General features: G+C 47.6%; 1 protein-coding gene across 4 annotated transcripts in view; it reads left to right on the forward strand.

Moving 5' to 3' along the window:
* The window catches only part of SETD1A (SET domain containing 1A, histone lysine methyltransferase), a 30,798-nt gene extending 11,078 nt beyond the window's left edge, over positions 1-19,720 (forward strand). For 2 of the 4 annotated variants that reach the window (XM_082196162.1, XM_082196163.1), the window contains exons 7-20: positions 10-233; positions 386-1,457; positions 2,211-3,110; positions 4,032-4,208; positions 4,392-4,479; positions 4,606-4,740; positions 5,616-5,690; positions 6,504-6,779; positions 7,456-8,934; positions 10,068-10,237; positions 11,072-11,182; positions 12,159-12,278; positions 13,489-13,626; positions 14,137-19,720. In XM_082196162.1, coding sequence (XP_082052288.1) covers positions 10-233; positions 386-1,457; positions 2,211-3,110; positions 4,032-4,208; positions 4,392-4,479; positions 4,606-4,740; positions 5,616-5,690; positions 6,504-6,779; positions 7,456-8,934; positions 10,068-10,237; positions 11,072-11,182; positions 12,159-12,278; positions 13,489-13,626; positions 14,137-14,310 — 5,139 coding nt within the window. In that variant the 3' untranslated portion in view covers positions 14,311-19,720. The remainder of the gene's footprint in view (positions 1-9; positions 234-385; positions 1,458-2,210; positions 3,111-4,031; positions 4,209-4,391; positions 4,480-4,605; positions 4,741-5,615; positions 5,691-6,503; positions 6,780-7,455; positions 8,935-10,067; positions 10,238-11,071; positions 11,183-12,158; positions 12,279-13,488; positions 13,627-14,136) is intronic. The other 2 variants (XM_082196165.1, XM_082196164.1) reach the window with 2 other exon arrangements.
* The last annotated feature ends 7,222 nt before the right edge of the window (positions 19,721-26,942 follow it).

The raw sequence follows: 26,942 nt of genomic DNA on the forward strand, positions 1-26,942 counted from the left end.
CTTTTGCAGTCAGAGTCCCGAAGGCGCCACTCAACAGACTCCTCATACGCTAGTAACACAATGCCTTCAACGCCTGGCAATGGCACACCTTCCTCTCAGGACACTCCTTATTCCAGTGGTAGGCAGGATACACCTTCTTCGTATGGCCAGTACACGCCACAGTCGTCCCAGGGGACACCATACACTCCCCGGGGAGGGACGCCATATTCTCAAGATTCTGCTTACTCCAGCAGGTGGGTGATTTATATGTATATCTGCCCTAAGCCCTGGGGGAGTGATCTCAGTGGCATTGCATCCTTGAGCCAGCCTGCCAGGGCTGGCTAAGTGGGAGAGAGCAAAGACTGGTCACTCATGGTACTGTCTCTTCTTAATTTTCCTCCTCAAGGCAAGGGACTCCAGGCTACTCAAGCTACCAGCCAGAGTCAACATCGTACAAATCCCGCCGACATGAGAACAGCTTTCCAGACTCGTACTCGCGTCGGCATTATTCTTCTTCGTCCTCTTCCTCCTCCTCGTCGTCCTCTTCTTCCTCCTCCTCCCACTTCCGTAGCAATGAGCATCACTACCCTCCCTACAATCAGCAGTTTGACGGCGGCAGCGGTGGCGGCGGCAGTGCTGCCACAATCAGCAGCAGCAGCCGGTACCAACGCCTCTCATCCACCTCAGAAGGGCGCCCGTCTTCTTCCACCCCCTCCTCTTCCTCCTCCTCCTCCTCTCTTCGCTCCCACCAAAGAGAGGACTCTGGTTTCCATTCCCGGCACAGGGAGCGCTCCCAGAGGGATGAGGCGACTCCTTCCTCCACCGTCAGCACCCCCACGGTCACCACCCCCTCCTCCTCTTCGTCGTCTGTGGCCACCCCAGCCCCAGATAGTGCTCAATTCCAGAACAGCCACAGCTTCACTCAGCAGAGTGCAGAGCCCTTTCCAGCACCCAGCGTTCTCTACCCACCGTACACAGCCACTCCGGAGCCTTTCTCCCTTCCCGTGGAACCCCTTGCCGTGGACCAGGACTACCGGCTGCTCCCCACAGCCGAGACTTTTGCTGCCAACTCCTTGCCTCCTACCGAATTTCTTGCTCAGGAAACTAAAGAGAACACCAGCCCAGCAGTAGCAACCATTGCAGGGGCCGATGACCGGTCCCATTCCCCTGCTGTGCAGACCTCGCCGGCCCGGTCTGGCTCCCCTGCGCCTGAAACTACCAACGAGAGTGTCCCTTTCACTCAGCACAGCAGCTTGGACTCCCGCATCGAGATGCTGCTCAAGGAGCAAAGGTCCAAGTTCTCTTTCCTCAATTTGGACACAGAAGAGGAAGAGGAGGAGAAGGGAGGGCCCAAAGGAGTGGAGCCGCATGGGCCCTGCACTCCACCGCCTCCCCTTCCTGTCAGTTTTGAAGATGTGGTGCCGGCGCTGGACATGGGAGCAGGAGCAGAATCTCCCAAAGCCAATGGACAAGATAGAGTAAGTTCTGAGGATTTTGAATGTGGCAACTTTTTTTGGGAGGGGGGTTGGAGCTCAGTGAAGGACTGAGCCAGCTCCTTGACCATAGAATATTGAGTGACTTGGGAGGGGTGGGATGCAGTGGAACATTCTGAAAGAAGGTATAGGTGGCAGGCTGGAACCTTGAACACAAATACAGTACTCCACACGGCACTCCGCATGTTTGGATGTGTGTCACATAAATTCAGCAGTCATGTTTGCTGCGCTTGCAGATCTTGGGTTTTGAACCACTAGAAATGTTTGTTGGGACAGTAAACAGGGCATTGATGATGAACTGTAGGGAGGTGCTGATTGCAGAAATCCTTGCAGGTAATCATCTCATCTCCTGAATATCAGCCTTCTTAACAGATGCTGCATCCAGCTTTTTAAGATTTTATGCACAGTCACGAGGGCTAGGAACTTACCTAGGTATCTTTGGTGCCTTAAGAATTGGGAGAACGAGAGATAACTTGAGGCTAGGGTTTTTATATTTGACTTTGCCGGCATCATGAATTTGTTTCAAGATTATTTTTACTATTATTATGTAGTGTGAATAATTGAATGATATTGTTGGGATTAGACAGGTAGAAAGACAGGCCTGCAGGAATGGGGGATAGTGGTTTGAGAGGTGGTTTGCAGCAATTGCTTTCAGGGAAATGGGTGGTGCATGCTGCAGAAGCCAGACAATTGGCTCACTGTGCTATCTCCCTCCCTCCCCTTCTCCTCCCAAATAAGGCATCTCAACAATCTTCAGGTGAAGACATGGAAATCTCTGAGGATGAAGCAGAGGTCGAACCCCCAACCCCTGTGGCAGGGGTGTCTGAACCCCATTTTTCTGTGATGCCGTCAGCCCTGGGCCACATGCAACTGGGCGTGTCCTCCTTTACCCCCCACCACCGACCAGAGCCGCCCCCCGCCTACCCAATCCAGCCTCTCATGTCCGTCTCCCTCCCGCATTTGGCGGGCAAGACCCACTCGCTCTCCAACTATGGCCAGGTTGGCCTACGGCATGCTCACCGTCTCTCAGACTTCAGAGGGCGCGCGGGAGTGGTGGGCGGAGGCCGGGGTGCCCCCCACATCTACGACTTCGTCAACTCCATGGAGCTGATGAACCGGCTGGGCAACCAGTGGGGCGGGATGCCCATGTCCTTCCAGATGCAGACGCAGATGCTGAGCCGCCTGCAGCAGCTGCGTCAGAGCAAAGGCCAGTTTGAGGACCCTTTCCCCTACCACCGGGAGGCGGCTTCTTTCTGCGGCCGCCCCCTCTACGGCCACGGCTACCTACTGGACCAGGCGAACCGCCACTTCCAGAGAGACCAGCTGTTCATGCAGCAGCCGTCAGCAGTGGGGGCCTCGGAGCAGCAGCAGCAGCAGCATTCCTCGGAGCAGCCCCCTCTGCCACCCCCACAGCGCCTCCTTGATTTCCGGGCCTCTCCATGGGGATACCAGGAGGAAGTGGCTCCACCCCCACCTCTTCTCAAGGACCCCCATGCCTCCGTAGTGGACAGCGTCCTTGAGACACTCATGCAGGAGATGAAGAGCATCATGCAGCGTGACCTCAACCGCAAGATGGTGGAGAACGTGGCTTTCAACACCTTTGACAAGTGGTGGGAGCGCAAGGAGGAGAAGGCCAAGGTGATTGTGTGGGGGAGGCGGGGGAGGCTACCAAGAGCCCCAGTCTTGGAAGGGGTGTAGGTTTGAGACACGATTCCTAACTCTTAGGGATAGGGTGTTGAGGGGGGTCATGGGGATTTGGGAGAGCTGTGGGGCCTTCTTTGCCGCAAGTGGTATGAAAGGCTTAAGTTTAAGCAAAGATCACCAGTGTCGAAGCAGTGATTCTTCAACATCAACTTTGTTGGACTGGTTAGGTTGTACGAATGCTTGATTATCATCTTCCAAAGCAAGTACAGTGGTACCTCGGATTAAGAACTTAATTCGTTCTGGAGGTCCATTCTTAACCTGAAACTGTTCTTAACCTGAAGCACCACTTTAGCTAATGGGGCCTCCTGCTGCTGCCGCTGCACTGCTGGAGCATGATTTCTGTTCTCATCCTGAAGCAAAGTTCTTAACCTGAGGTAATATTTCTGGGTTAGTGGAGTCTGTAACCTGAAGCGTATGTAACCCGAGGCCTCGCTTCTGCAACCTCAGGATGGCAGCGATGCTTGCAGGATGGCATGTGGGGAAGTAGAAGCTTAGCAGAGGCATGAAATGTGTTGGAGGCAGCAGGGTGGATTAGTAAAGAGATTTGGATGAGGATGTAGGAACAGGACAAATGGGTATGAAGAGACACAGGGAATGTGGAGGAGATAAACCTAATGATATATCTGCATTTAGGAAATGAATCTGTCTGCATACATGGATAGAAAGGGTGCTGTTTAATCAACTTTGACAGACGCTGCTAAAATCATTCTTGTCAAAAGTCTCGTCTGTTCTGCTCTTTTTGAGCATGTGACTTACCAAGGGTTTGCTGCTCTGCCTACTCCTCATCCCAGATCCCAAACCCTCTTCCTCAGCCTCTCATCACTGCTGCTAATGCCCAGCTCTCATTATCTGCAGCCTTTCCAGAGTACTGTCAAGCAGCCAGTCAAGGAAGAGGAGAAAGACAAGACAAAGCTGAAAGACCCTGCCCTGCTGTCCCTGGTTGACTGGGCCAAGAGTGGCGGCACTGGTGGCCTGGAAGGGTTTGGCTTTGGGACTGGCTTTCGAGGAGTTCTGGGACTCCCATCCTTCAAGGTGAGGGCCATGGATCCTCTTGGGTTGGCTGTGGCCGCCATCCAACTTCAGGATCTGAAAACCTTGTTTTGTTCAGGAGGCTATAAGTGGGATGGGGGTCATAAGATACAAAATCTGGTTTGAGCACTTGCTTGAGTGATGGCTTTCTAAGCCCTTCTCATCTCAGGGATCCTCTTGTTCCAGGTGAAAAGGAAAGAGCCATCCGAAATCTCGGAGGACAGCGAAGTGAAGCAGCCACACCCATCTACTCTTGCTGAAGAGGATGAGGAAGGTCAGTTCCTTCAGCCCTGGATAGTTATGGGTGATGGTTGAACTTTTTTTTTCATAATTAAGGGAGTGTTTTCTATCCTTAAATTAACTCAATCTTACCCTCCCTCTCCCCTGTTCCACCTTGCAGATAAGGATTCCTCACAGGTACCCAAAAGCTCCAAGAGGGATGATGAACGGATCAAAGGGCCGGGAAAAAGGCGGAAACTTTTCTGCCTGGATAGCGAGGGAGAGGAAGCATCCGAGGATTCATCCTCTGAGAAGGTGAGAAGAAGGCGCCCCTTATTTATTTGTTTAGGTTTAATTTATACACTACTTGATTGTAAATGGAACCTCAAAGCAGTTTGCATTTGGGCTGTTCCTACCACTATGAGAAACCTCTGGTACAGCCTTCTCAACCATGGGTTTCCAGGTGTTGTCGGACTACAACTCCCGTCATCCCTGGTCAGTGATCCTACTATCTAGGGATGATGGGAGTTGTAGTCCCGCAATGTCTGGGGAGCCAAGGTTGAGAAAGGCTCCTCTAGCCAGTTTCAGTTTTTCCCAACGATCGGCCAGGACGCAGCATAAAGCAGTTGAATAGGTCTTTGCGGTAGAATTCTTAAATAGCTTGGATCCTAGAGCTCCCCTTTCCCCCACTGTGCCTGACCAGGTGCCTTGTTGGATCCGGAGCAGGACTGCACCCCTCCTTTCCTCCAGTCTTAAATGGCCACCCCCTGCGAAGCCCTTCGGTGTGCCATCTCTCCTCCGTGGCTGTCAATGAGCACAGAGCCTGATGAGCATTTTACTACTCACTTAGCTATGCTGTTATGCCCTTGGCACAGTTGGACTGCTTGACTGGCGTTTGCTGCTGGGTTTCCAGGCCCTCCCTTTTCTTCTGCGTCTTCTCCCCCATTCGATCTCTGCTCCCTTTTCTTCAAGCAGCCGAGGCAGCCCTGAAAGCGAAATCACTTTCCAGTTGCGCTTGTAGCCTCAAGTCATTCCGCAGGACTTGAGTTCCTTTTTGAAGTCATGCCCTCTTCAAGCCACTCTGACTCAGGAGTTTGAGCTGACATTTTGCCATGCGTCCCCTTTCCTGCTGCTAATGGGCTTGTTAAAAGATTTCGCCCCCTGAGAAACATTTTATGCTGCTGTCTTCACAGGAGGAGGAGGAGGAGCGGAGGGAGGAAGGTGAAGGTTCTAGGGAGCGTGGCACGAAGAAGGAGGAATCTGAAGGTATTGACAGTTGCCAGTTACCAGAAATGATGAATTGCCGTCACTAACATTGTCCTTAATAACAGGCTGTTGACTTAGGTGGAGATGAAAGATAGCAGGGTCTTTTCTAATCCGTGTGCTTCTTTTGGTATGAATCATACCCCTTCTGCGTGTGGTTTCCCTATCAATGCAAGTGGCATCTCCCTTTACTCTGTTCTTGAAGCACTTAGGACACTTCTCTGCTGAAAAGCCAGCTGGTCATCAGCACTTGGCAGAGCTTCTGGGTTTTTTATATACTCAGTACTTAAATCCCTCCTTCTGCAATGCTAAATGTTGCAACCTGTGGAATATATGCAAATCTGGCCATATTTTTATTTGCACCATTGAATTTAAAAAATGTTTTACATAATTCTGCTTTTGCTAGTCATAGGGAGGGGCAAGGAATTTTGTGGATCATTGAAAACCCCACCCTCTGCAAGAAATGTTGTTCAACTGTCCCTCCAGCCTTTGACATTTCAGTAGACTCCACCATGACCATGTGCTTTCAAGTGTATCTTTGCAGCCATGGGGTGGTATTAAACTAAGTCCTACTCAGAGTAGACCTGTTGAACTAAATGGACCTATTGCTCATATCTAGTAACTTCAATGGGACCACCTGTGAGGACTAGAAATTGTGTGTTTTTTAAAAAAAATTAAGTGGCAGCTGAAATAATTTCAGAAACTATACTTTGGACAAAGACCACACTCTGCTCTCTGCCTATGCTATGCGTGGGAGTGTGAAATGCTCACAGCCATGTTGCTGGTCTTACCTGTCCCCTTTTATCCCTTGTGCAGATGAAGGTGAGAGCGACGGCTCCTCCAAGTATTCTCTCTATGACGAGTCCGATGAGGACAGCGACAGCACTTCTGATTCAGAGAGCAGCTCTTCGTCTTCCTCTTCCTTGTCCTCCTCTTCATCTGATGAGGAGGAAGCTGAGAGCATGGAGGAAATGGACGAATCTACCATGGACAGCTGCCCCACCGAGCCACTGAGAGACCTGGAAGAGAGAATGCGTCAAACTGCAGACGCTGAGCTTGACAAGAAGAAAACAGAAGCAGGCCTGCTCCAAGGTGAGATGCTCTACCCAGAGTCCTCCCCAGCTCTGCCTGGGAGATGGGGAAAGTGTTGAGAGCAGCGTTGGGAGGCCAAGATGTGGATTGGCATGTTTGCACTCCATGGCTTTCAGTTCCTTCTGTATCTTGATGCCACCCAGCTCTACCGCTCCACCCCAGAACTTCTGCCTCCATCCAGTCATGTATCTCCTGTGAGAGATGTCTGCTTGGATGTTTCATTATCATTTCAAGCTCAGTATGTCAAAGACTGGCTCACCTCATATTTTCCCCAATCTATTCTCTCATTATCTATTGACAGCGTCACAATCCACTCTGTTGATCAGAAGCAAGCCTTGGTTTTCCCTTTGGTCCTCCTTAATCAATTGCCAAATCATGTCATTTTCCCCTTTACAATATTACAGAAATTGGGCCCTTCCTCTCTCTCCTCAGCCAAAACTCTAGTCCACCTCCTGCTTATCTCACAACACAACTGCTACAATTTTCTTTTTGGTTTTCCATCGACTCACTGGTTTTCTCTCTTGCCAATATTATTAACCTCCCCCACTGCTTCCACCCTATTTAAATTATACCACTGCTTGCTTGTTGGCTTTCTTTCCTGCACAGTCTCCTTGTTCTCACCTTAAAAATTGGTGACCCCACACTCACCAGTGCACAATTTATCTCCCTCATGCAGGCCATGTGGCAGAAGAGAAGCCTGCTCCTCTGAAGGATGGCACCCTGGTCCCGCATCTAGAGGAGAAGGATGTTGGGACGGCGCCAGAAGAGCGACCCAGGCCGGAAGAGCGACCTTCCTCACCTATCCCACTCCTGCCACCACCCAAGAAGCGCCGGAAAACAGTCTCCTTCTCAGCTCCTGGTGAGGATGACGAGATCAAGGCGGCATTTGAGAAGCCACTGGAACCGGCTACTTCAACGCTTTTGCCTCCGCCGCCTCCTCTTCCCCCACCACCTCCGCCGCCTGTCCCCGCAGAGGTAGCACAGGCCCCCTTAGTGCCTGTAGAACCCATGTTACCATCCCAAGTGCCCTTAACCCTGGAAGCCCCAGCTCCAGTTGCCTCTCCCCTGCCTCCTGTAGCGCCCCCTGCCAAGGCAGCAGCCCCTGCCAGCCGCAAGAGGGAGCCCCCCAAAGCCAACCAAAGAACAATCAGCAACCTGCCGGCTGACCACGCTTCCCTGGTGAAGTGTTGGACGGATGAGCTGCTTCCGCCTGGCCGGTCCCGGAGCCGCTCTCGCTCTCGGAGCTCAGAGCTCCCACGGGTGCCCCAGCCCCCTGGAGAGGACAGGCTGCACCTGCGCGAGCGGATGGGCGTTTCCTCGCTGCTGGAGCTGGCGAATCAACCCAACCTGGCCGTGCTGGCGGATGTGGCGCTGAAGAAGGCCGGTGCAGGCAGTGAAGACTCTGAGGAGACGGAGACCTCCGACGAGGCCGAGGAGCCCAAGGCCGTGCCGCCGGTCCCCGCACTGCCCCCGGAAGTCAGCAGCATTCTGATGGAGCATAACTACGCCATGGCTGTCCGCGCAGCACCTGCCTCCCGCAAAGCCGACGAGGCGGTGTTGTCTGGCGCCGCTAACCTGCCGCATGTGGATCTGTACAGCGAGCACATTGGCGAGGTCCTGGAGGCGCCTGAGGAGGTTGTGGCTGATGCCAGTGAGGTCAAAGCTGAGCCTGACGTGGGTGACCTGGTTTCGCTGCCCCCGCCTCCGCCAGCCGAGAAGCCCAAGGCAGCTGTTCCACAGCAGCAACAACAACAACAGCCACCACCCCAGGCCAAGAAGCAGCCCCAGTGGCTCAAGGAAGAGGCCCTAAAGGACCTGGGGAACTTGCACTTTGGGCCTGAGGACCTGTTCCTTTCAGAGAGTGAGGAGGAGGAGGAAGAGGAGGAGGAGAGTGCTGACAGCAGCGACGAAGGGGAGATCCGCAGGCGCTCCCTGCGCTCCCACTCGCACAAGCATGCCCCTGCTCAGCCACCTCAGCTGCCCCTGGCCTTTGAGACACGCAGTGAGTTTGAGCAGATGACAATCTTGTATGACATCTGGAACTCAGGGCTAGACCTGGAGGACATGAAGTACCTGCGGCTGACGTACGAGCGCCTGCTGCACGAGGACAACAGCACGGACTGGCTGAACGATACCCACTGGGTCCACCACACCAATATCCTTCCTGGAGCAAATGGCAGGCGATTCTGGAGGGTTGGGGGCTGGGTATCTTTGCTGCGAATGCATCTTGGGGTTATACCATTTTGACTAGCAGGGCTTCCTCCACTGATATCTGGGAATTGTAGTTTGGTGAGGCCTGCTGCTACCGAGAATTCTGTTTTAAGATCTGTAGCTTCCCTCCCCTATAGTGCTGAAATTCCCTGGGAAGAGGAAATTACTGCTCAACCAGTTTATAGTGTTGAGTATCCCTTGGGGCTTTCCATCATCACTGTTGGGTTTTTGTTTGTAGAATATGAAGAGTTCATAAAATATTAAGGATAGCATGTTGATAGACTTTGTTAGCTCTGCAGTTGTTGCCCCTTGTTTAACAAGGCCAGCAGAGGCATTGGGGGCAGCAGGGTTAGGTTGCAGCTGCTGAAATTCCTAGCATTTAGCAGTTGTCTTGCGAACATTTCCCAGTTCTGCAATAGTTGGCAGGTTGTGCCATCATCACCATTATTGTGTTCCATGTTAAAGATTCAGAAAGGTGAGTGGTGAAAGTGAAGTTCAGTTTTTCTGGGGGTTTTTTAAAAGCAAAACCTGTAATCTTTAGAAATGCAAAGCCACAAAAGAGGGAACAGCATGAGTGTCTGTTTTACACTTATGGTTACTTTTGTGGGTTTGGGGGCAGTTGTTGTTATAACAAGATAAGAAATTGGGAAGCTTTAGTTGGTTGCATCCAAAGAAGTCATTGTGCGAGGGGAAGGATTTCCACTTGTGCAGTGGAATTTCCCTTCCGTCTCCTCCCCTTCCATCCCCCAAATATGCTCTGGGGGGTTCCCTATACCCTCAGGAGCAGATGGAGAGGGAGAGAAGGTCCATTGCATGAATGGAAGTCATTACACTCACCCAGTAATTTCCTGAATTCAACTCCATGCCTCTTCCTCGCCCCCCCCCCCGTCATTTCTTCCAGGAGGCATGAGGTTTAATTCTGCTAATGGAAAAGATGCATGTATGGCAACCTTTTCACCAAGGCTTCTGAAGAGGGGAAGTTGCTTGCTTGGCCCAAACACAAGATGCAGAAAGAGGCCTGTGTCCCATTTCCTTGCTCCATGCTTTTCTTTTTCTCCTTAACTCTCCTGCCTCCACTCACAAACATTGCGAACCCCAAGCGGAAGCGGAAGTCGTCAGACCTGCGGGAGCACCAGACAGGCTGTGCCCGCAGCGAGGGCTATTACCATATCAGCAAGAAAGAGAAGGACAAGTACCTCGACGTCTGCCCGGCCACCGTGCAGCAGCTTGATGCTGCTGACGTGCAGGTTTGACCCCTCTTTATGCTCCCTGTGCGGTTTTTCCTTTATTTCCCCCCCTAAAAACTAGGTGCGCCCTATAGTCCGGTGCGTCCTATGGTGCGAAAAATACGGTACCCTGTAAATAACACGGATGATGCTCTCATCTTCATGCCAAATTTTGTGCAGTACTTTAAGAGGCTTTTTATTGTGGCAAAAAATGCCTTCTTTAGTTCCACATAAGCATCAGTCCGCAATAAGCATGTACCTTATATATCGGCAGTTTTGTGTGCAGGTCCAAACTGACGTGGGAGCAACCAAAAGTTTGCAGGCAGGTCAGCCCAATGACCCCCGCCCCCTGGCCATTCCTCTTCTCTCACTGGGTCTGAGAGAACTGGGAGTGGAATAGGAAGAGATTTGTTGCCTGTGCAGTTTGAAGGGTCCCGCAGTAATCAAAAGAAGCAGGGGCTGACTAAGAATCTAAAGGAGGTGCTTGTGCATGTATAAGAACATGGGGTGCTGCTTTCTATTGAGTCAGACCATTGATCTGTCTAGCTCCCATGAGCACTTTTGAATACTGACAACATAAAATGTGAAAAGGCGGGGGGAGTCTTCTCATTTTGAAAGTCTCTTGTTTGATAGTAGTGGGAAGTTACAGTACCATTCTTACTGCTTCCTAAGCATGCTGACCACCCTCACTGAAACTGGGGAAATGTGCAGCTGGGATAGTGAGCCGCTTTTAAAGGGTGTCCCTTTCCATATGTGTGACTCTGCAATGATCCTCGGTGGTGTGTTCCCCTTCCGCTGTGAGCAGAAGGATTTTGCTTTCATTCATTTTCAACCTGTTCTCCCCTCCTCCTTCAGGGCACCAACCGCATCCTGTCCGAACGGCGATCTGAGCAAAGGCGCCTGCTCAGTGCCATTGGCTCCTCCGCCATCTTGGATAGCGACCTTCTGAAACTAAACCAGCTGAAGGTACCCAATATGTCTTGTTAAGCAAGTTGAAAGAGTGGAGCAAGCAGGAGATGCGCCCTTGGCTGGAGGGATTAGGAGTGTGATCCTAGTATATCCTTTGGAAGGCAGAGGGCAATGGACTTGGCCTGGCATGCATTTCAGATGCTGAGGCTTCTGTAGGGGGTGGCTTTCCTCACAGAGCCAATCTTGATCCCCGTGATGCATTAAAGCACATTGCACTTTAGGAAGCAAGGAAGCTTTTGGACAAAAATTTTGTCTGCGGTTCACCGAAAGCAATTGAAAAGTATCTGTAAGCTCAGATTTAATTGTTTGAGGGACTCCAGATAATGCAGTTGGCACAAGATCTTATCTGCTGTAGCTAAGTCTTTGCAGAATTTGGCTCTCCGCTATTGGAAATCGCATTGTGGGGGGCTATGAGTGTGTTAGGAGTGTGAGGGGAAATGACGGGTTAATTGGAGTATAGAAACCATATATTTTGAGCCATGGCAACCTATCCACTTATACAGTGGTACCTCAGGTTACATATGCTTCAGGTTAAGAACTTTGCTTCAGGATGAGAACAAAAATTGTGCTCCGGCGGCGCGGCAGCAGCAGCAGGAGGCCCCATTAGCTAAAGTGGTGCTTCAGGTTAAGAACAGTTTCAGGTTAAGAACGGACCTCCAGAACAAATTAAGTACTTAACCCGAGGTACCACTGTAGTGTGGTTTTAAGTGACTCTTTGTCGGTGGTGAAGCATGTGTGCATTGAGCAGCAATCATCAGGCAACATTTTTCTTGAAAGCTGAGGACTAAATAATCTTGGAGGTTTTTTTTAACAAAGAAATGTCTGGAATCCAGATTGTATGCTGTGAGTTTTGCACAAACATGCACACTCAGCCTAGCCCTCGGCTCCCATCTGTCCCAGACAGCACATAAGTATCCTGCTGCTTCTACCATACCCATCATTCCTCTCCTCACCGTCCTCCTCTTCCCTTTAGTTCCGCAAGAAGAAGCTACGCTTTGGTCGGAGTCGAATTCATGAATGGGGCCTCTTTGCCATGGAGCCAATTGCTGCTGATGAGATGGTCATTGAGTACGTGGGTCAAAATATCCGGCAGGTGAGCAGTAGTGGAGGAGACGAGGTCTAGGAAGGAATTCTTGTTTCTGCTGCCTTGATGTCTTGTGCGAGCCTGTCTTTATAACATGAGAGCACCAGCCTTGGTCCACAGCCTTGGTCATATTGTTTTATCTTGTGTTTAAAAACAATCGTTTCTGAAAGCTAAACATCATAATGTGGCTGGATTGCTCCCATCCCTCACAGAAGCATTCTGGCTTTGTATGGCTGGTATTTAAAGGTGGTGATGCCAAAGTTGGTGGTGATGCCAAAGGGTGGCTGCAGATATCTCTCTACATGTTTTTTTGTACCTTTGATTGTATTGCCTTAGGAGAGCTTTGTCCAGGATTTCACCACTACTTTGGTTTTTGAAAGATGACCCCTTCCCTAAACCTGTCGTTTCCCCTGTATTTTCTTGTATTATCTGTTTTTTAAAAAACAACAACAACAAAGGCTTGTGGGTAGGGGACTGTGACCAGTGGGCTAGTGCAGTGGGGAAGTAGTGTGGAAAAGTACCAAAAGAAGTAAGCTTGGGCTCTGTGAGGTTCTTTACTGAACTGCATTTCTTCATCGGAGGCCATGAAATGTATGCATGCATATGCAACTAATTGACACCAGAGGGTGCTCTGGAGACTGCACAGAGCAGGGCTGCCTTTTCCTTACTGCCTTGGGAGGACCTGTTTGCTTTCTGAATGATAGTTCAGATTGTTCCAACCTTTTTTGCAGCGACACCCAAGGAATTTCCTTCCCATATGATAGCCACGCTTCTGAGAAGCGCTGCACTGACAGCTGTCAATTTGCACTTTGGCACTAGGATAGTTCCTTAACTGTTTTCAGAGGGCTGCAGCAAAAAGGAGTCTTGATGGCACCGTTAAGACTAACTTTATTATGGCACAAGCTTTTATGGACAAGTGCTCACCTCATGCACCTGATGAAGTGGGCACTAGCCCGCAAAAGTGCATTACACCATTTTTTATTAAGCTTAGTTTAAGGTGCCTCAAGACTCTGCAGTTCTTTCTCTGTTACCCAGCACCAGATGCTGGCACATTCCACCTCCTGGATCAGAGGTGGGGGAACCTTTTTGGCCCAGCAGGCAAGCTTGGTCATCTCTCTCTATGGCCAATTTTGACAGGCATTTTGGTGGACAGAGCAGCCTTGCTTCTTGTTACATGGTCTGCTCTTGAGTGTCCTGACTCACCCCTTCTCCTTCTCAGGTGGTGGCTGACATGCGCGAGAAGCGGTATGCGCAGGAGGGCATCGGGAGCAGCTACCTTTTCCGCGTGGACCACGACACAATAATCGACGCCACCAAATGTGGCAACCTAGCCCGCTTCATCAACCACTGCTGCACGGTGAGCTATGTGGACGTTGTAAAGGAAGTTCTCATTAAATGCATTTATTCATGCAGTGTTTTTAATGAACCTACCACTTTACAGAGTTACATGAGCAGGGGAAAACTCCAGTTTATTTTATCTGCATTATTCTCATTTTGAGGTAGACTAATGTGCCTGCTTCCATGAAAAGTCAATAAATCCTGGCTGGGGCACCGGGAGCAGCTTTGAATTATAGAAAGAAGCCCCGGGCTGCTGGTTCAGAGAGTGGGGAAGAGACTTTCTGGGCCTCACATGGTTCACCCTTCTTTAGCTGGCACTTCTTTAGCTTCACATGCAGTGGTTCTGGTATGTTATTTTATTCCACACACCTTGGGAATCACAAATGGAACCTTTTTTGTGCTTGGGGGGGGGGGCGTGCTCCTGGCTTCCAAATGAGTAACATAGTGAGGTAGTGGTGCTGCCATTGGCATAGAGCTGATGTATTAACATCCTGTCCGGTTCACTTTTGTCCATCTTTCCCTCTCTTAGCCCAACTGCTATGCCAAAGTCATCACCATAGAATCCCAGAAGAAGATTGTCATCTATTCCAAGCAGCCCATCAGCATCAACGAGGAAATCACTTACGACTACAAGTTCCCGATTGAGGAGAACAAGATTCCTTGTCTGTGTGGCACAGAGAACTGCCGGGGCACCCTGAACTGAGACATAACCCTGGCGTTCGTATTTATTTTGTTTCCCCAGCCCTAATCTCGCCTCTCACCCGTAGCTCAGCTCTTCTCCCCACAGAGTTGTGGGAAAACTCTCAGTCGCCTTAAGACCCATCCATGTACCTTTTGAAGTTCCCAGCCAATGAGAAAGCACTTCCCTCGCCTCAGGTTCGAATCAACAAGAAGTTACTTTTTCTTCCACCAGCCAGGCTGGTGATAGTTTCTTTTCAGGTGTTGCTGTCATTTTTGCTCCAGCCTCCAACACCAATTAACAAAACTCCTGTAGATTCTGACCCTTTGCAGAAGTCAAATATCCTTCCCTTTCCAGCTTAAGACGGCCTGGATGTTAGTGTGGTTAATTCTGCAATACCCACCAGCTCTGTTGCTAAACTCAGAGAATGGCTTACGATGTTGAGGAAATCAGCAGGGTGGCTGTGGGGTGGAATTTCCCTTCTAGGTATCATCTATTTCAGGTTATGCATGTTCAGCGCACAGCTGTCGATTAGCCGTTGACTTTGAGAATGGCAGGTTGGGATCAGTGCCTCCTGTGAAACCTTTTGAGGCAGTGCAGTGCTTGATGCCCCTGAAGGCACATCTGCTAGAGCTAAGAGCTGCCCAGGCCCTTGAAATTTCAGATTGTGGAGCATTTGTCCTCACATTTCCAAAGGGTTGGGGGGGGGAGGTTTCCTGTTTTTTTTACAGAGAGGCCTGGAACAACCCCTGCCCCTGGGACTTTGTTCTGGGGTTAAAGATTGCTCCCAAAATCTTTCTGCTAATGGCCAGGATGCACTGGGGGATGGGAGGAAGCATGTCATTGTGCAGCCGCATCATTTGGCTAGATTTGTCACCATGGGCAAAAACTTGAACCTTCCTGCTTCAATGTCTCTCTCCTCGTAGAATTATCATCCCGTTGATTCTTCCTCCTTCCAAGCTCTTGAGGCCAGAGAAATAGAGGTCCTGAAAACCAGTTAAGATTGTGTCATTCATATTGCAATCTCCCTTTTCTGACTCTTTTTTTATTCTGTAACGTGTAGTAAAACGGGGGGGACAGGGACTAGCCGTAATAATGAAGGGGAGTTGAGTTTCTTTCCTTGTTACAGTTATGGCTTCAACTGATGCTGACTTACAGCGTAAGCTAAGACTTTCCCACATCCCAGCCACCCCTAATAATTTTTCTTTAGGAGAAGAAAGTTGTGTATATATCTATTCCAGATGGATTGGCTGTTTCTTGTAGAAACACATGCGTTTATTAGTATGTAAATATTTTATTTTGTTTTCCTCTTCATACTAAAACGAAAACTGTAAATAATGTTGCAATGTATTTCCTTCTCCTGTTTTTTTATCCTTGCTTGCCCTGTGCCACCCTTTTCTTTTGATGCCAAGTAGGATTTCTTTCTTTTCCCCCCTTTTCCCTCTTGGGTTTATTTGGGGTGGGAGGGGAGCATATAACTTTCTGGCAGGGGGTCAAAGAGTGTATTTCTTTGTTTCTTTTAAATGGGAGTCAGTTTTGAAAGTGAAAGATTTTAAAAGTAGGCATTTGGAAATATTTTAGCAGGTTTGTTTGTTTGTTTCATTTTAAAGTTCTGTCTTCATCCTGCTTGTCCCAGTGTTTGGATTTTGAATAGTGTTGAGCTAGGTGTTTGGGAACATATCTTCTCCCTGGCTAGCATGTGTTTCCTGCAGTGGACTGTCCAGAGCTATGAGGAATTGGCTGCTTTCAATTTTCTCCATCCAGAATGCCCTTTATGTTCTAGGGAAACCACGGGTGACACGTGAAAAAGTTTCCATCTATATTTTAATAGTAGAGAGGGGCAAGGGGCTTGCTTTCAAGGGAGGATCAGCATGCAGCCTGGTAGCTCTCTTCTTTCTGCTGCCCTCTGCTGTGTCCCGAATCTTCCCCATATCAAGACAGCTATTGAGAGAATCCATTTACTTCTCAGTTTCCACCCAATTGGCATATATGGTGTGGGATAAATGGTTGAACTAGTCCAACAGAATAAAATGCAGCCCTTCTGAGATGTCTCTTATTGACCTCACAAGCCTGTAAATGCTTGGGATGAGTTTTAGACGTGCCCACCTCGATGTGACATTTCATAGGGCCAAAGAACTCCATATTATGTCAGCAACCATGGTTTGCCAGCCCATGCTTGCTGAATACAGTTAATGTTAGAAGTGGGGGCATTTTCAGCAGGCGAGGCATCAGTGGGAGGGCCTGCTGTTTTGCTAATGCTTCTCCCCCACAATCCTTCCCTCTAGCTGTTTTGCCCCCACCTCGCACCCCATCTGTGGGTCCAAGAGTGGAAAGAGAGGCAGGAGTGTAGAGAGAAGCAGGGAAGGCTTAAGAACCTTCCTCCCACCACGTCTCCTGTGAAAAGGCCCCTTCCATACATTTTTATTATTGCTGTTTAGCAAACACACTTTGGAACCCTCATTGGCTGATGTAGTCTGTAGTTCCACGCCATTTCTTCCAGTATTTTGACGGCTAATTATGTTCCAGTAAGAGGCACCTTTCTCACTTTGCTCTACATTTAGTAAAACCTTTCCCATTCTGTGCCTCTTTTGTGTATCCTCTTGGGGGCAGGATTAAAATTGCTACTGCTTTCTGCTCCTTTTCTTTTTTTCCACTATGGTGCAGTCATGGCACCTTCCCTAAAAGCCCTGGCCAGTTTTAAGGTACGCTTCTAAAGAGATGGCAGATGGCTTCCTCTCCTGCTGTAAAAGGCTCCATTAAGACTTGTCCAATATAAGTTGGGTGTTTTGTTTGTTTGTGGGACAAGGAGCAGAATACTTGCAGCAGGTTTGCTGAACTCGATTATATAATTTTGTTGCGCATCTTACACAGTTTAATTCTTGTCAGAAGCTTAAATTCTTTTTTCCTCTCACTACTATAGTGTTTTGAAACCAAAGAGACAGGAAGTTGTGGAAACCCTATGTTAGCAACCATTGTTTTGAAGTGAAAAGGGGCCGAATAATCTCAAGTAGCTGCCTATTTTGTCAGCAACCACTGTCTTGAACTCCCTCCCCACCCCCAGGTGATCTCAGTCTTGAACATCCATAATTCTATTGACTTTCTAAATAAACTCTACACACATTTTCTACTTACAAATTTAATTGAGGGGGTGGGTGGGGAGGAAGGAAGTTGTTTCAGGCATATTCAATGAGAAACAGGGCCAACCATCTACACCTCCAACGGTCGGTCATTCTCTCTTTCCGTTCTGACTAAAATCTTCAGGTGCATCTTCACCTGCACGGAAGAGAGATGTATTTTAGGTAATTAAATAGTGGAAACAGCTGCAGTAATAAACGGACCCTTTTATGTCCTCCCTTCTACTTCTCTCAAGTCCCTGTCTAAGCCCCGTAAATATTGACCTGTCTTTAGTGTGCTCTCCCAACTTGAATCTCTGTGGTATTTAAAATTTTAAATAGCTTTCTCCCCAACCCTACATCTGCTTGGCTTTTTCGAAATTATTCGTTGCTGCAGTGTTGTTTGTCTGTTTGTAAGCTTTGCTCTCACCCAGCCCCAGTCAGTCGGAAGGATGTGACTGAAGTCTCATTATGCGTCTTCTCTGCATTTCCATTTTTTAAAAAACAAAACAACAAGCAGCCTGTTGGATTTGAGCTTTTAAAAGGCCCTCACTCTCCAGGCTGCTGTTTCAACAGCTCCAGCCTCTTAAAATCCATCTCATCTTAAAGGTTCAGAAACTACATCCTTCCAGGTCTCCCGGACAAGTTTAAAACAGCAGCCACCTCTTAACTGTAATAAACTACTGGCCAAACTTTTTCATCCTATCTATCCGTGCTTTTCAGTGTATTGACGGATTCTGATTTCAACTGGAAATTCTGGTAAGAGCAAGCTTGCTTCTATTCACAGTTGCGATATTAATTCCAAATAAATGTGCCTTTGAGCCCAATACACTCCTGGGGGGGGGGGGGAGCTGAAACCACATAATGTTTCTGAATTATGTTTGGTGGCAGGTTTTTGGAAAAGCCGACTGTATTTCAGCAGGTTGGCATGACAAATCAAGCTTCTGTTTTTACTGGGTGTAAATCTTCTCCGCTGAAGTCAAGTCACAAACGCTGTGTTTAGAGGTGCCGCATCATCTCAGCCCCCAAATATTTCAGAGGGAGGTTTTGGCTGGTTTGGGGAGTGTGACTCTCCTTGTTTTCGGTTTTTCAACATGAATCATTTTACCCCTGAGATACACAAGCAGAGGATTAGAGCTTTCATTTGGCTCCAGTGGAAGGGAGAATACCCGGGATGAGGGTTTGGTAGGCTTCCCACCAGCATTTCACCTCCTTTAGCAAAGTTCCATTTATTAGATTTTGCCATATATTTTATGCAGGAACGGTTCCTGGTCTTACGAAACCCCTGCTATTTATTTGCATACACCAGTGTGCCTTTTCCAAGCTGTGGATAGAAATCCATTATTTGCTCATTGCCTGCAGTTGGTTCCTCCAGCTCGTTTTGTGGGTTGACAAATTAATCATCAAACCCTTTAGTTTTGGCATGAGTTCTCCTCTCCCCATGTCTTAAATATGCTTTAAAAAAAATTATTTGCAGAGGGGGGTGGGAATTTTTGCTCCCTTCTTCATCTTGAAATCCAGAAGTGTTGGTTATTCCTCAGTGGTTCCCCCCCCCCAAAAAAAAATACTATAAAGAAGGGGAAACCTGAATTTTCTGCTCGATGATCTCTGGAACTTTTATCCTGTTTCTAACTTCGTTTATGTAACTCGCCAGACAGAACAGATAAGATTCTTTTTTTATATAAAAAATAATAATAATTCCCCCCAACCAAACCTGTGCAAATTGTTCCAGATGCTACCACAAGGTTCTTTCATCTTTCAGAGCTGACTCTTAATTTTCCAGCTTCTTCGAGCTGAATGGTTCTGGAACTATGTAGCCACCCACCCATCCGCCTCTTTCTCTTATGTGCATTCCCCCCCTTGTGTACATATATGTAAAATATATATATATATATAATAGATATCCAAAAAGATATATATCTTTACCAGGGAGGGTTAAGCTTTTTTTAACCTTCTCTAGCAGCAGTGGCAGCTTGCTGGGAGTTTTGTGTGTAATCAAAGAGGGTGGGCATGTGCACAGATGGATTGATGGATGGGTCTCATTCATTCATTCATTCTCTCTTTCTTTTTCTCTCTTTCCCTCTCCCTCTCCCTTCCCTGGCTGCCCAGTGGATGGGTCTCTTTAAACGTACATCCCCACTCCTCTGTCTGTCTATATAAATATTATATATATAGATATATATATATAAATATATTTTCATTTGATCTTATCGGCTTCCTACTTGTAAATATGTTAATAATTTGTGGATTCATTACTTGGTGCCAGATAGCACATTTTTATAAAAGTCATTAAACTTTTATTGTACAAAAACAAAACAAAACCTCGGCGCACGGTTCTTGTTGTCATTTCTAGGCTTGGGGCTGAGCGCGCACCACACCAAACAAGCCAGAGTTGTTACGCCGCGCAGACTTTACCTGCCTGCCCTTAAGTCATGCATGTGAGGTTAGTGTAGCTGTCAGTGCAGCCCCTGCCAACCAAGATGCACTGGCTGGGATGAACAGAAGTTGTCATTGAAAATGCTTGGAGGGTGCGAGGTTGACAAGACCTAGGCTAAACTGCTGGGCTGTGGGCAAGGAAGGAGCTTGGGGTTCAGGTTCCCACTCAGCCATGAAACATGTCCTTAGGCTAATTTCAACATAGACTTGCCGGCCCACCTGATAGGAGGAAGGTGACTACAAATGCCTTTCTGAGGTCCTTGGAGAACGGAATCCTGATAAGACAGAGACTGTTGGCAATGCCTACTATTACGCCAACAGCACCTTTCCTGGACAGGGGTAGCTCAGCCATTGTGATCCATGTGTCGATAACCTCATGGCTGGACTACTGTAACGTGCTTCATGTGGGACTTCCCTTGGAAACTGCATCTGATGCAGAATGCTGCGGCCAGGTTGTTGAGTGGAACATCTGGACATTCAACCTGTTACTCCTGAGCTGAGAGAACTGAACTCGCTGCCAGTCATCTTCCAGGCCACGTTTAAGGACATCATGTTAACGTATACAGTGGTACCTTGGTTTTCAAATGCCTTGGTACTCAAACACCTTGGTTCTCAAACACCGAAAACCTGGAAGTAAGTGATCCGGTTTTCGAACGTTTTTCAGAAGCTGAATGTCCAATGCAGCTGTTTGCTATTATTTCCGGGGCACCTGCACCAATCAGAAACTGCTCCTTGGTTTTCGAACATTTCGGAAGTCAAATGGACTTCCAGAACAGATTAAGTTTGGCGTTTTTGTTTTTGCTATTTATTTTGTGTTTTTGTTTTTGAGGCTTTTTTGGTTAATTTGTTTTTGTGACTGTGTGGAACCCAGTTCAGCTACTGATTGATTGATTGATTGATTGATTGTGTGACTGTGGAAATGGATAAAAGCCCCCCATCCAAACAATGACTGTCATCAGTGCAGGTAAGAATTTTTTTTATTTTTTTATTTTTATCATCTACAATATTGTCTTAGTTATTTTATAGTACAGTACATTGATTATTGATTTCATTTTATGGATCAATGGTCTTGTTAGATAGTAAAATTCATGTTCAATTGCTGTTTTAAGGGTTGTTTTTAAAAGTCTGGAATGGATGAATCCATTTTGCATTACTTTCTATGGGAAAACGTGCCTTGGTTTCGGAATGCTTTGGTTCTGGAATGGACTTCTGGAACGTATTAAGTCTGAGAACCAAGGTACCACTGTAATCCCTAAACAACCAGGTTATTTGAAAGGCTGCCTTCTCCTGTGTAGACCTGTAAGATTATAGATCATCTTGGCGGATTCTTTTTGTAGCACTGCGCCCTATGGAATGCCTTAGGCTGCTGCTCCTGTCCCATGAATTGCCCTACTGCCTCCTTCTGCAGCAACCATCAGTTACACCAGACATCTTGCAAAGACTTTATTTTTTATTCTTGTGCCCAGGCTTTCTATGACCCCTAAGACTGGATGCTGTTTTATATGTTTGCTTTTGATCTAGTCACCTTCAAATGTGGGTATGTACTGCTGTTTTATTGGCTATAGGTTGGGGTTTTGTTCTTTGTTTTAATGACTTCAGTTGGTACTGTTTTGGTTGCTGTTTTTGTTTTTTACTCTACACAGCTGACATATTTTTTAAAACGTTCCGTGGTCTATAAATGCTTTTTTTAAATAAATAGAAATGGGATTTCTGAAACAGAGCTCTCCATCTACAACGCAAACTGATAGTCAAAGAAGCGCAAAATCCCTGAAGGAAGAATCGGAGAAGACAGTGAAGAGAGAAAGAGTAGGAAACAGAAATGCCTTTTGAGCCACATATTGTAAATCCTTTGTACAGTACTGCAAATATCAGTGCTGGTCATTGACTGTAGCAGTAAAGTTACAGTTTACTTCCTTGGCAACCTGGATATGTCAGTAGGTTTTATCTTCCCATTCACCTTTCACCTGCCTCCTTTAGAAACCACCGCTGCTCTGCTCAGGCATTCTTAATGCTCCAAATACCAGGAAATTATCATAATTATCAAAACTTTGAAAGAAAAGGCCATTTCGGCACATATTCCTAGAACTAGATTAATACATTTCCCCACCTAGCACCCCCATTGTTCTGCCCGGACACTGAATTTACAGGGAACCAGGCAGAGGGCCTTCTTGGTAGTGGCGCCCGCTCTGTGGAACACCCTCCCACCAGATGTCAAAGAAATAAACAACTGTCTGACTTTTAGAAGACATCTGAATGCAGTTTAGGGAAGCTTTTAATATTTGATGAATTATTGTATTTTAATATTTTGCTGGAAGCCGCCCAGAGTGGCTGGGGAAACCCAGCCAGATGGGCGGGGTATAAATAATAATAAAATATAAAAGCCCTGTTCAGGGAAGTTTTTAATGTGTGACATTTAATTTAATGTATTTTTAATCTTTGTTGAAAGCCGCCCAGTAAAAAAATATTATTATTATTATTATTATTATTATTATTATTATTATTATTATTATTTATTATTTATTATTATTATTACCCTTCCCATGATAAAACTGGACTATCTTGTCTCCAACACACATCGGTAGAATCCTGATGTGGAATATGTTTGGTTAGACCCTAATGCCTTTTATGAATAACTTCCTGCTGCATCTGAAAGCTTAGGCCCAGCTGTGAAGTGTACCGTATCACAATTGTTTCTTGCGAGTCTCATTTCACTTCCCATCACATACAGAAATTTGTTCCGCTCTTGCCTGTAAACGGACTGGTTTTGAAAGAATACCAAGCCCTGTTGGCCCAAAGAGGAAGTGGGATGGAGGTGCATTTGCAACGGAAATGGCAAGCCCTCTTCGAAAGGACCTTCAGCTCTCTGGGAAATCTAGCTGAAGGAGTGCTCTAACCACTGTGCGTGGCCAGGGCGACCTTTGGTCTCCCCATTGGAGTTACCATCTTGCCCTTAATCTGCTCACTGGCCCAGCTGCGGTCAAAGCAGTGATGATCAGACAGGGTGATAAAAGGAACTGGTGAACCAGTTATGACACCCAGAGAAGGTGTTTGCATGAAATCTTATCTGTAGCTATCCCTAAAGGTAAAGGTAAAGGTACCCCTGCCCGAACGGGCCAGTCTTGACAGACTCTGGGGTTTGTGCGCCCATCTCACTCAAGAGGCCGGGGGCCAGCGCTGTCCGGAGACACTTCCGGGTCACGTGGCCAGCGTGACAAGCTGCATCTGGCGAGCCAGCGCAGCACACGGAACGCCGTTTACCTTCCCGCTGGTAAGCGGTACCTATTTATCTACTTGCACCCGGGGGTGCTTTCGAACTGCTAGGTTGGCAGGCGCTGGGACCGAGCGACGGGAGCGCACCCCGCCGCGGGGATTCGAACCGCCGACCTTTCGATCGGCAAGCCCTAGGCGCTGAGGCTTTAACCCACAGCGCCACCCGCGTCCCGTGTAGCTATCCCTAAGCTTCAAAAAAAATATCCTGGGTAAGATTATGGGGGTTATAGGGAGAAAATGGATTTCACTTTCAACTGCACAAGCTGCATCAGAGGCAAGAAGTGGCTTCTTTTTGTGACTAATAAGAATGAGGAAGGCCAAGGCCAGCTGAGTCTTATGTAACAGAACGTTTAGCAAACAAGCCCATAGCGCTCAGGTAAAAGAGGTATTTCTCAAAGCCCGAGAACTGGGTTGCTGTTGATTCGCAAGTTTGTCGTGTGGGTGGGCAGGGCTATGGACAAAGTCGATCTATGGAAATTCAGTGTGCCCTTGATAAGGCTGTCTGATTCGTGTGGCTGGAGCCTCACTTGGAATTCAAGCCCAGGTTGACACGGTGCCTGAACAGCCAAGGTAGGAGGAAGATCCATGGTGTTAACGGAGGAATCTGAGGGCTCCCTTGCACAAAAAGACAAAGACACCAACCAGGACAATTTGGAGCAAAACAACAGCCTGTAGGCTTGACTTTTATTGAAAACTGTCACGACAGGACTCCCACCCACAACAAGATGAAGCAAGATGGAAGTCCCGAACAAAAGAAGACCCCAACTTTTATTAGCTACTAATCCCCCAAGCTACACCCCTAGAACTACATCACAACTACATCATGACTACATCATTGACACATCACAAAAAGGAGGGGTTGAGGGAGGGGTTGTGGAAGTAACCTGAGTATCTTGTCACCTGGCTGGTTCCTCCTTTCCCCCTCCCCATGAGTCATTTCCAGAGGACAAAGGTGAGTTGGCAGTTTCCTCCCCCCAGAGGGAAGATCTGTTCATTGTCCTTTGTTCCAGTCCGTGTTGAATCCACTCCCATATGCATGTCCGTTGTGTCCTTGATGGTCTTCTGTCTGGGACCATCAAGGTTGTCATGCCAACTGGGCAGGGCTCCTGGGTACGTGTTGGTACGATTAAGGGATTATGGCCATCCTGTATCAAACCACCCCCTTTTGATAGTCCTTCCTTCATGGAGCAAAATAAAAGTGGCCTGGTGTAAATCCGATGTACAGTTGATTTACTATGAATTTATAGCAGAAACTTCACATATGTTGTGTGTGAGTGTGTGTCGTATTTGTACAAACTGAATGATTGTCGGGAGGGGGGTTCCTGCAAGGGTGGTAAGGTTCGAAGTCATGCTCTGAGAAACACTGAAGGAAGATTGAATAGTAGAAGAGCAAAATATGCTGAGACTATTGGTTGCGCTGCCGTACCTACAATGCTGTCATGAACGCAGGTCAAATCATTGTATGGCACCATTCGCAGGTTCAGTCTGTGACTTCTTGCTGGTTTTGTTTGTGTGTTTGTTCAGAGCAGAAGTTTTCAACCTTTTGGAGTCCACAGCTCCCTTGACCCACTGCATTCTTTCTGTGGCACCCCTGTGAGGCTCAGGAGCCCAGTTGTGTCACCCCTTGCCCACAGAGTGGGCAGCCTCGCACCCTTTTTCGAACACCCTCCCTTGTGGAGTGTTCCCTTAGCCTCCTCTCCCCTCTCTTTGGGAGTCCTCTGGGCAGCTGCCGCCACTGCAGATGGTCTCTGAGCTGCCCCCCACTTGCCCCAAAGAGAGGTATTGGAGCACTTTAATCCAGTTTAATTATGCAAATCCTAAATTTCTGGTGTGAGCTGGAATGCCTCCTCCAAGATACAGACAGTCTGGGGGCATCCCAATTCCACAGGCCTATTTAATTAAATCATTAAAGCATTAATGATTCACTTGAACCAGGCAGTGGCCTGGAATCTAGGTATTCCTGAGGGATTATTAGATACTGAATTCTGTCTGTCTGTTTGTCTGTCTGTCTGTCTCTCTCGCACACACACACACACCCCTCCTGAAATTATATCTCTATTCAGTTTACATCCCCAGTGTTTCAGGGACAAGTTCTTACTAGCTATGCTCCAAGGCTTTGGCAGGAATCTCTTCCATCCGAAGCATAGGACATGCAAAAATATGGAATTCTGTTTTCTGGTTTGAGGAGTGGAATTCAATTTCCACAGAGTTTAGTTAGAACATTATAAGTGTAGTAACGCAGACTGTGTAGGTAACTCTGGAAGATGGTAGAGGCAAACTTGGTTCTGAGCAGACAGTGGAATTCAGAGTGATTTGGGGGATGCTGGAAGGAGACGAAGGCTGGGACTCTGTGAAATTAGATATTTGGAGCAAGGTGCAAGATTCCCAGGTTCCAATTGTATATTATTGCTGTATATTAAGTCTAATTTAGCACATAGAAGGGAGGGGGAAATGGTTTAAGTATGAAGGCTTTGGGGAAGTAATGATGTTCGCTGGCCACTAGGATGCGCACTGCATTAACTTTAATTTCAGCATGATCAAAAGAGGTGCGGCAATGATGCTTCCTTTTTCTGACTATTTGGGCAGGAAAAGTGGAGAGCACAAATTATTTGAGGAGAAGCTAAATTTGCACTAGCTACAATCCGGGGCCAATCGCTTAAGGTCTCGTTCCATATCAGGGATGGCAGGATGCAAATAGCAGCCAGTCAATGCAAGTAGCCTTTGCAGCAGGACTGGACAACTATGTCCTTATGAAATACTGCATTTTTATGCATTTGTTCCCCCCCAAACCAGCTTTGATCCGAATTGAGGAAAACAGTGTTGCGTTATCAGCTTGCAATGTATCCAGAGCCTTAGAGAACTGTGTCTTGCCCAAGTCCAGCTGGCCAGTTTGTGGGTGACGTGAGGTCTAACCTCTTAGCTGCTGTTGTCACATTTTCTGTCTAGGGGAAATAAGCAGCCCCACCTCCTGCTGGGAATTGGGAAGTGGGGTCTGTGTCGTGGAATCTGACCCTACCAGAGAGAGACAGATTGTGGCCAAGTTGTCATGCAATGTTGCCTGATTGTGCTCGCCTATATTCCTAGAAAGAGAAGAGAAAGTGTCTCTGAGCACATCCTCCAGTGTTGCTAGGATAAAGAGAGAAAGGAGAAGGCTGCTGTGTTTGGCACTTTGCACCTTTGCTCTTGCATGTCTCTCTGTGTGCACACTCAGCAAAGTCCCTCTTTATTATTATTTCAATCTTGCTCTTGGCTTAGGATAGCCAACCCTTTTGTTGGCTCCTGCACCTTTAAGAACACCTTGGATGATGTGGAAGTAGAAGCAGACCTGCTGTAGACTTTCCAATTTTCCCAGGAGGGCAGGGGAAACTCTGAGCCAAACCTAGGGGGGAAGGGGGGGATGAGCCAGTGCTTATGGTGATATTTCAGCGGTTTCCTGATTTGCCCTGTATGTATTTGAGATCTGCTTTTAGGGTGGTCACTTTAAGACCTGCAAAATGAACATGCATGCCTGGATAGCTCAGTCGGTTAGTTGCTGATAATGCCAGGGTTGCAGGTTCAATCCCTGTATGGGACAGCTGCATATTCCTGCAGTGCAGGGGGTTGGATTTAGATGATCCTCAGAGTCACCAGTGACACTATGATTCTGTATACAGGATACAGTCTTCCTGGACAGTCTCTGCACCAGAGAATGAACGGACACAAATGTGGCATTTAGAAAAAGAGAAAATCCTGCATGGTAGATTTCAATCTTCCTCGCCATTCAATTGCAGGGAGTTCGTTTCTCTTTCATTCAGAACAGTGGCTTAGTAATATGAAACTATATTATGTCACCATGGG

Source organism: Podarcis vaucheri (assembly GCF_965113315.1).
Source record: "Podarcis vaucheri genome assembly, chromosome: 13".
Lineage (NCBI taxonomy): Eukaryota > Metazoa > Chordata > Lepidosauria > Squamata > Lacertidae > Podarcis > Podarcis vaucheri.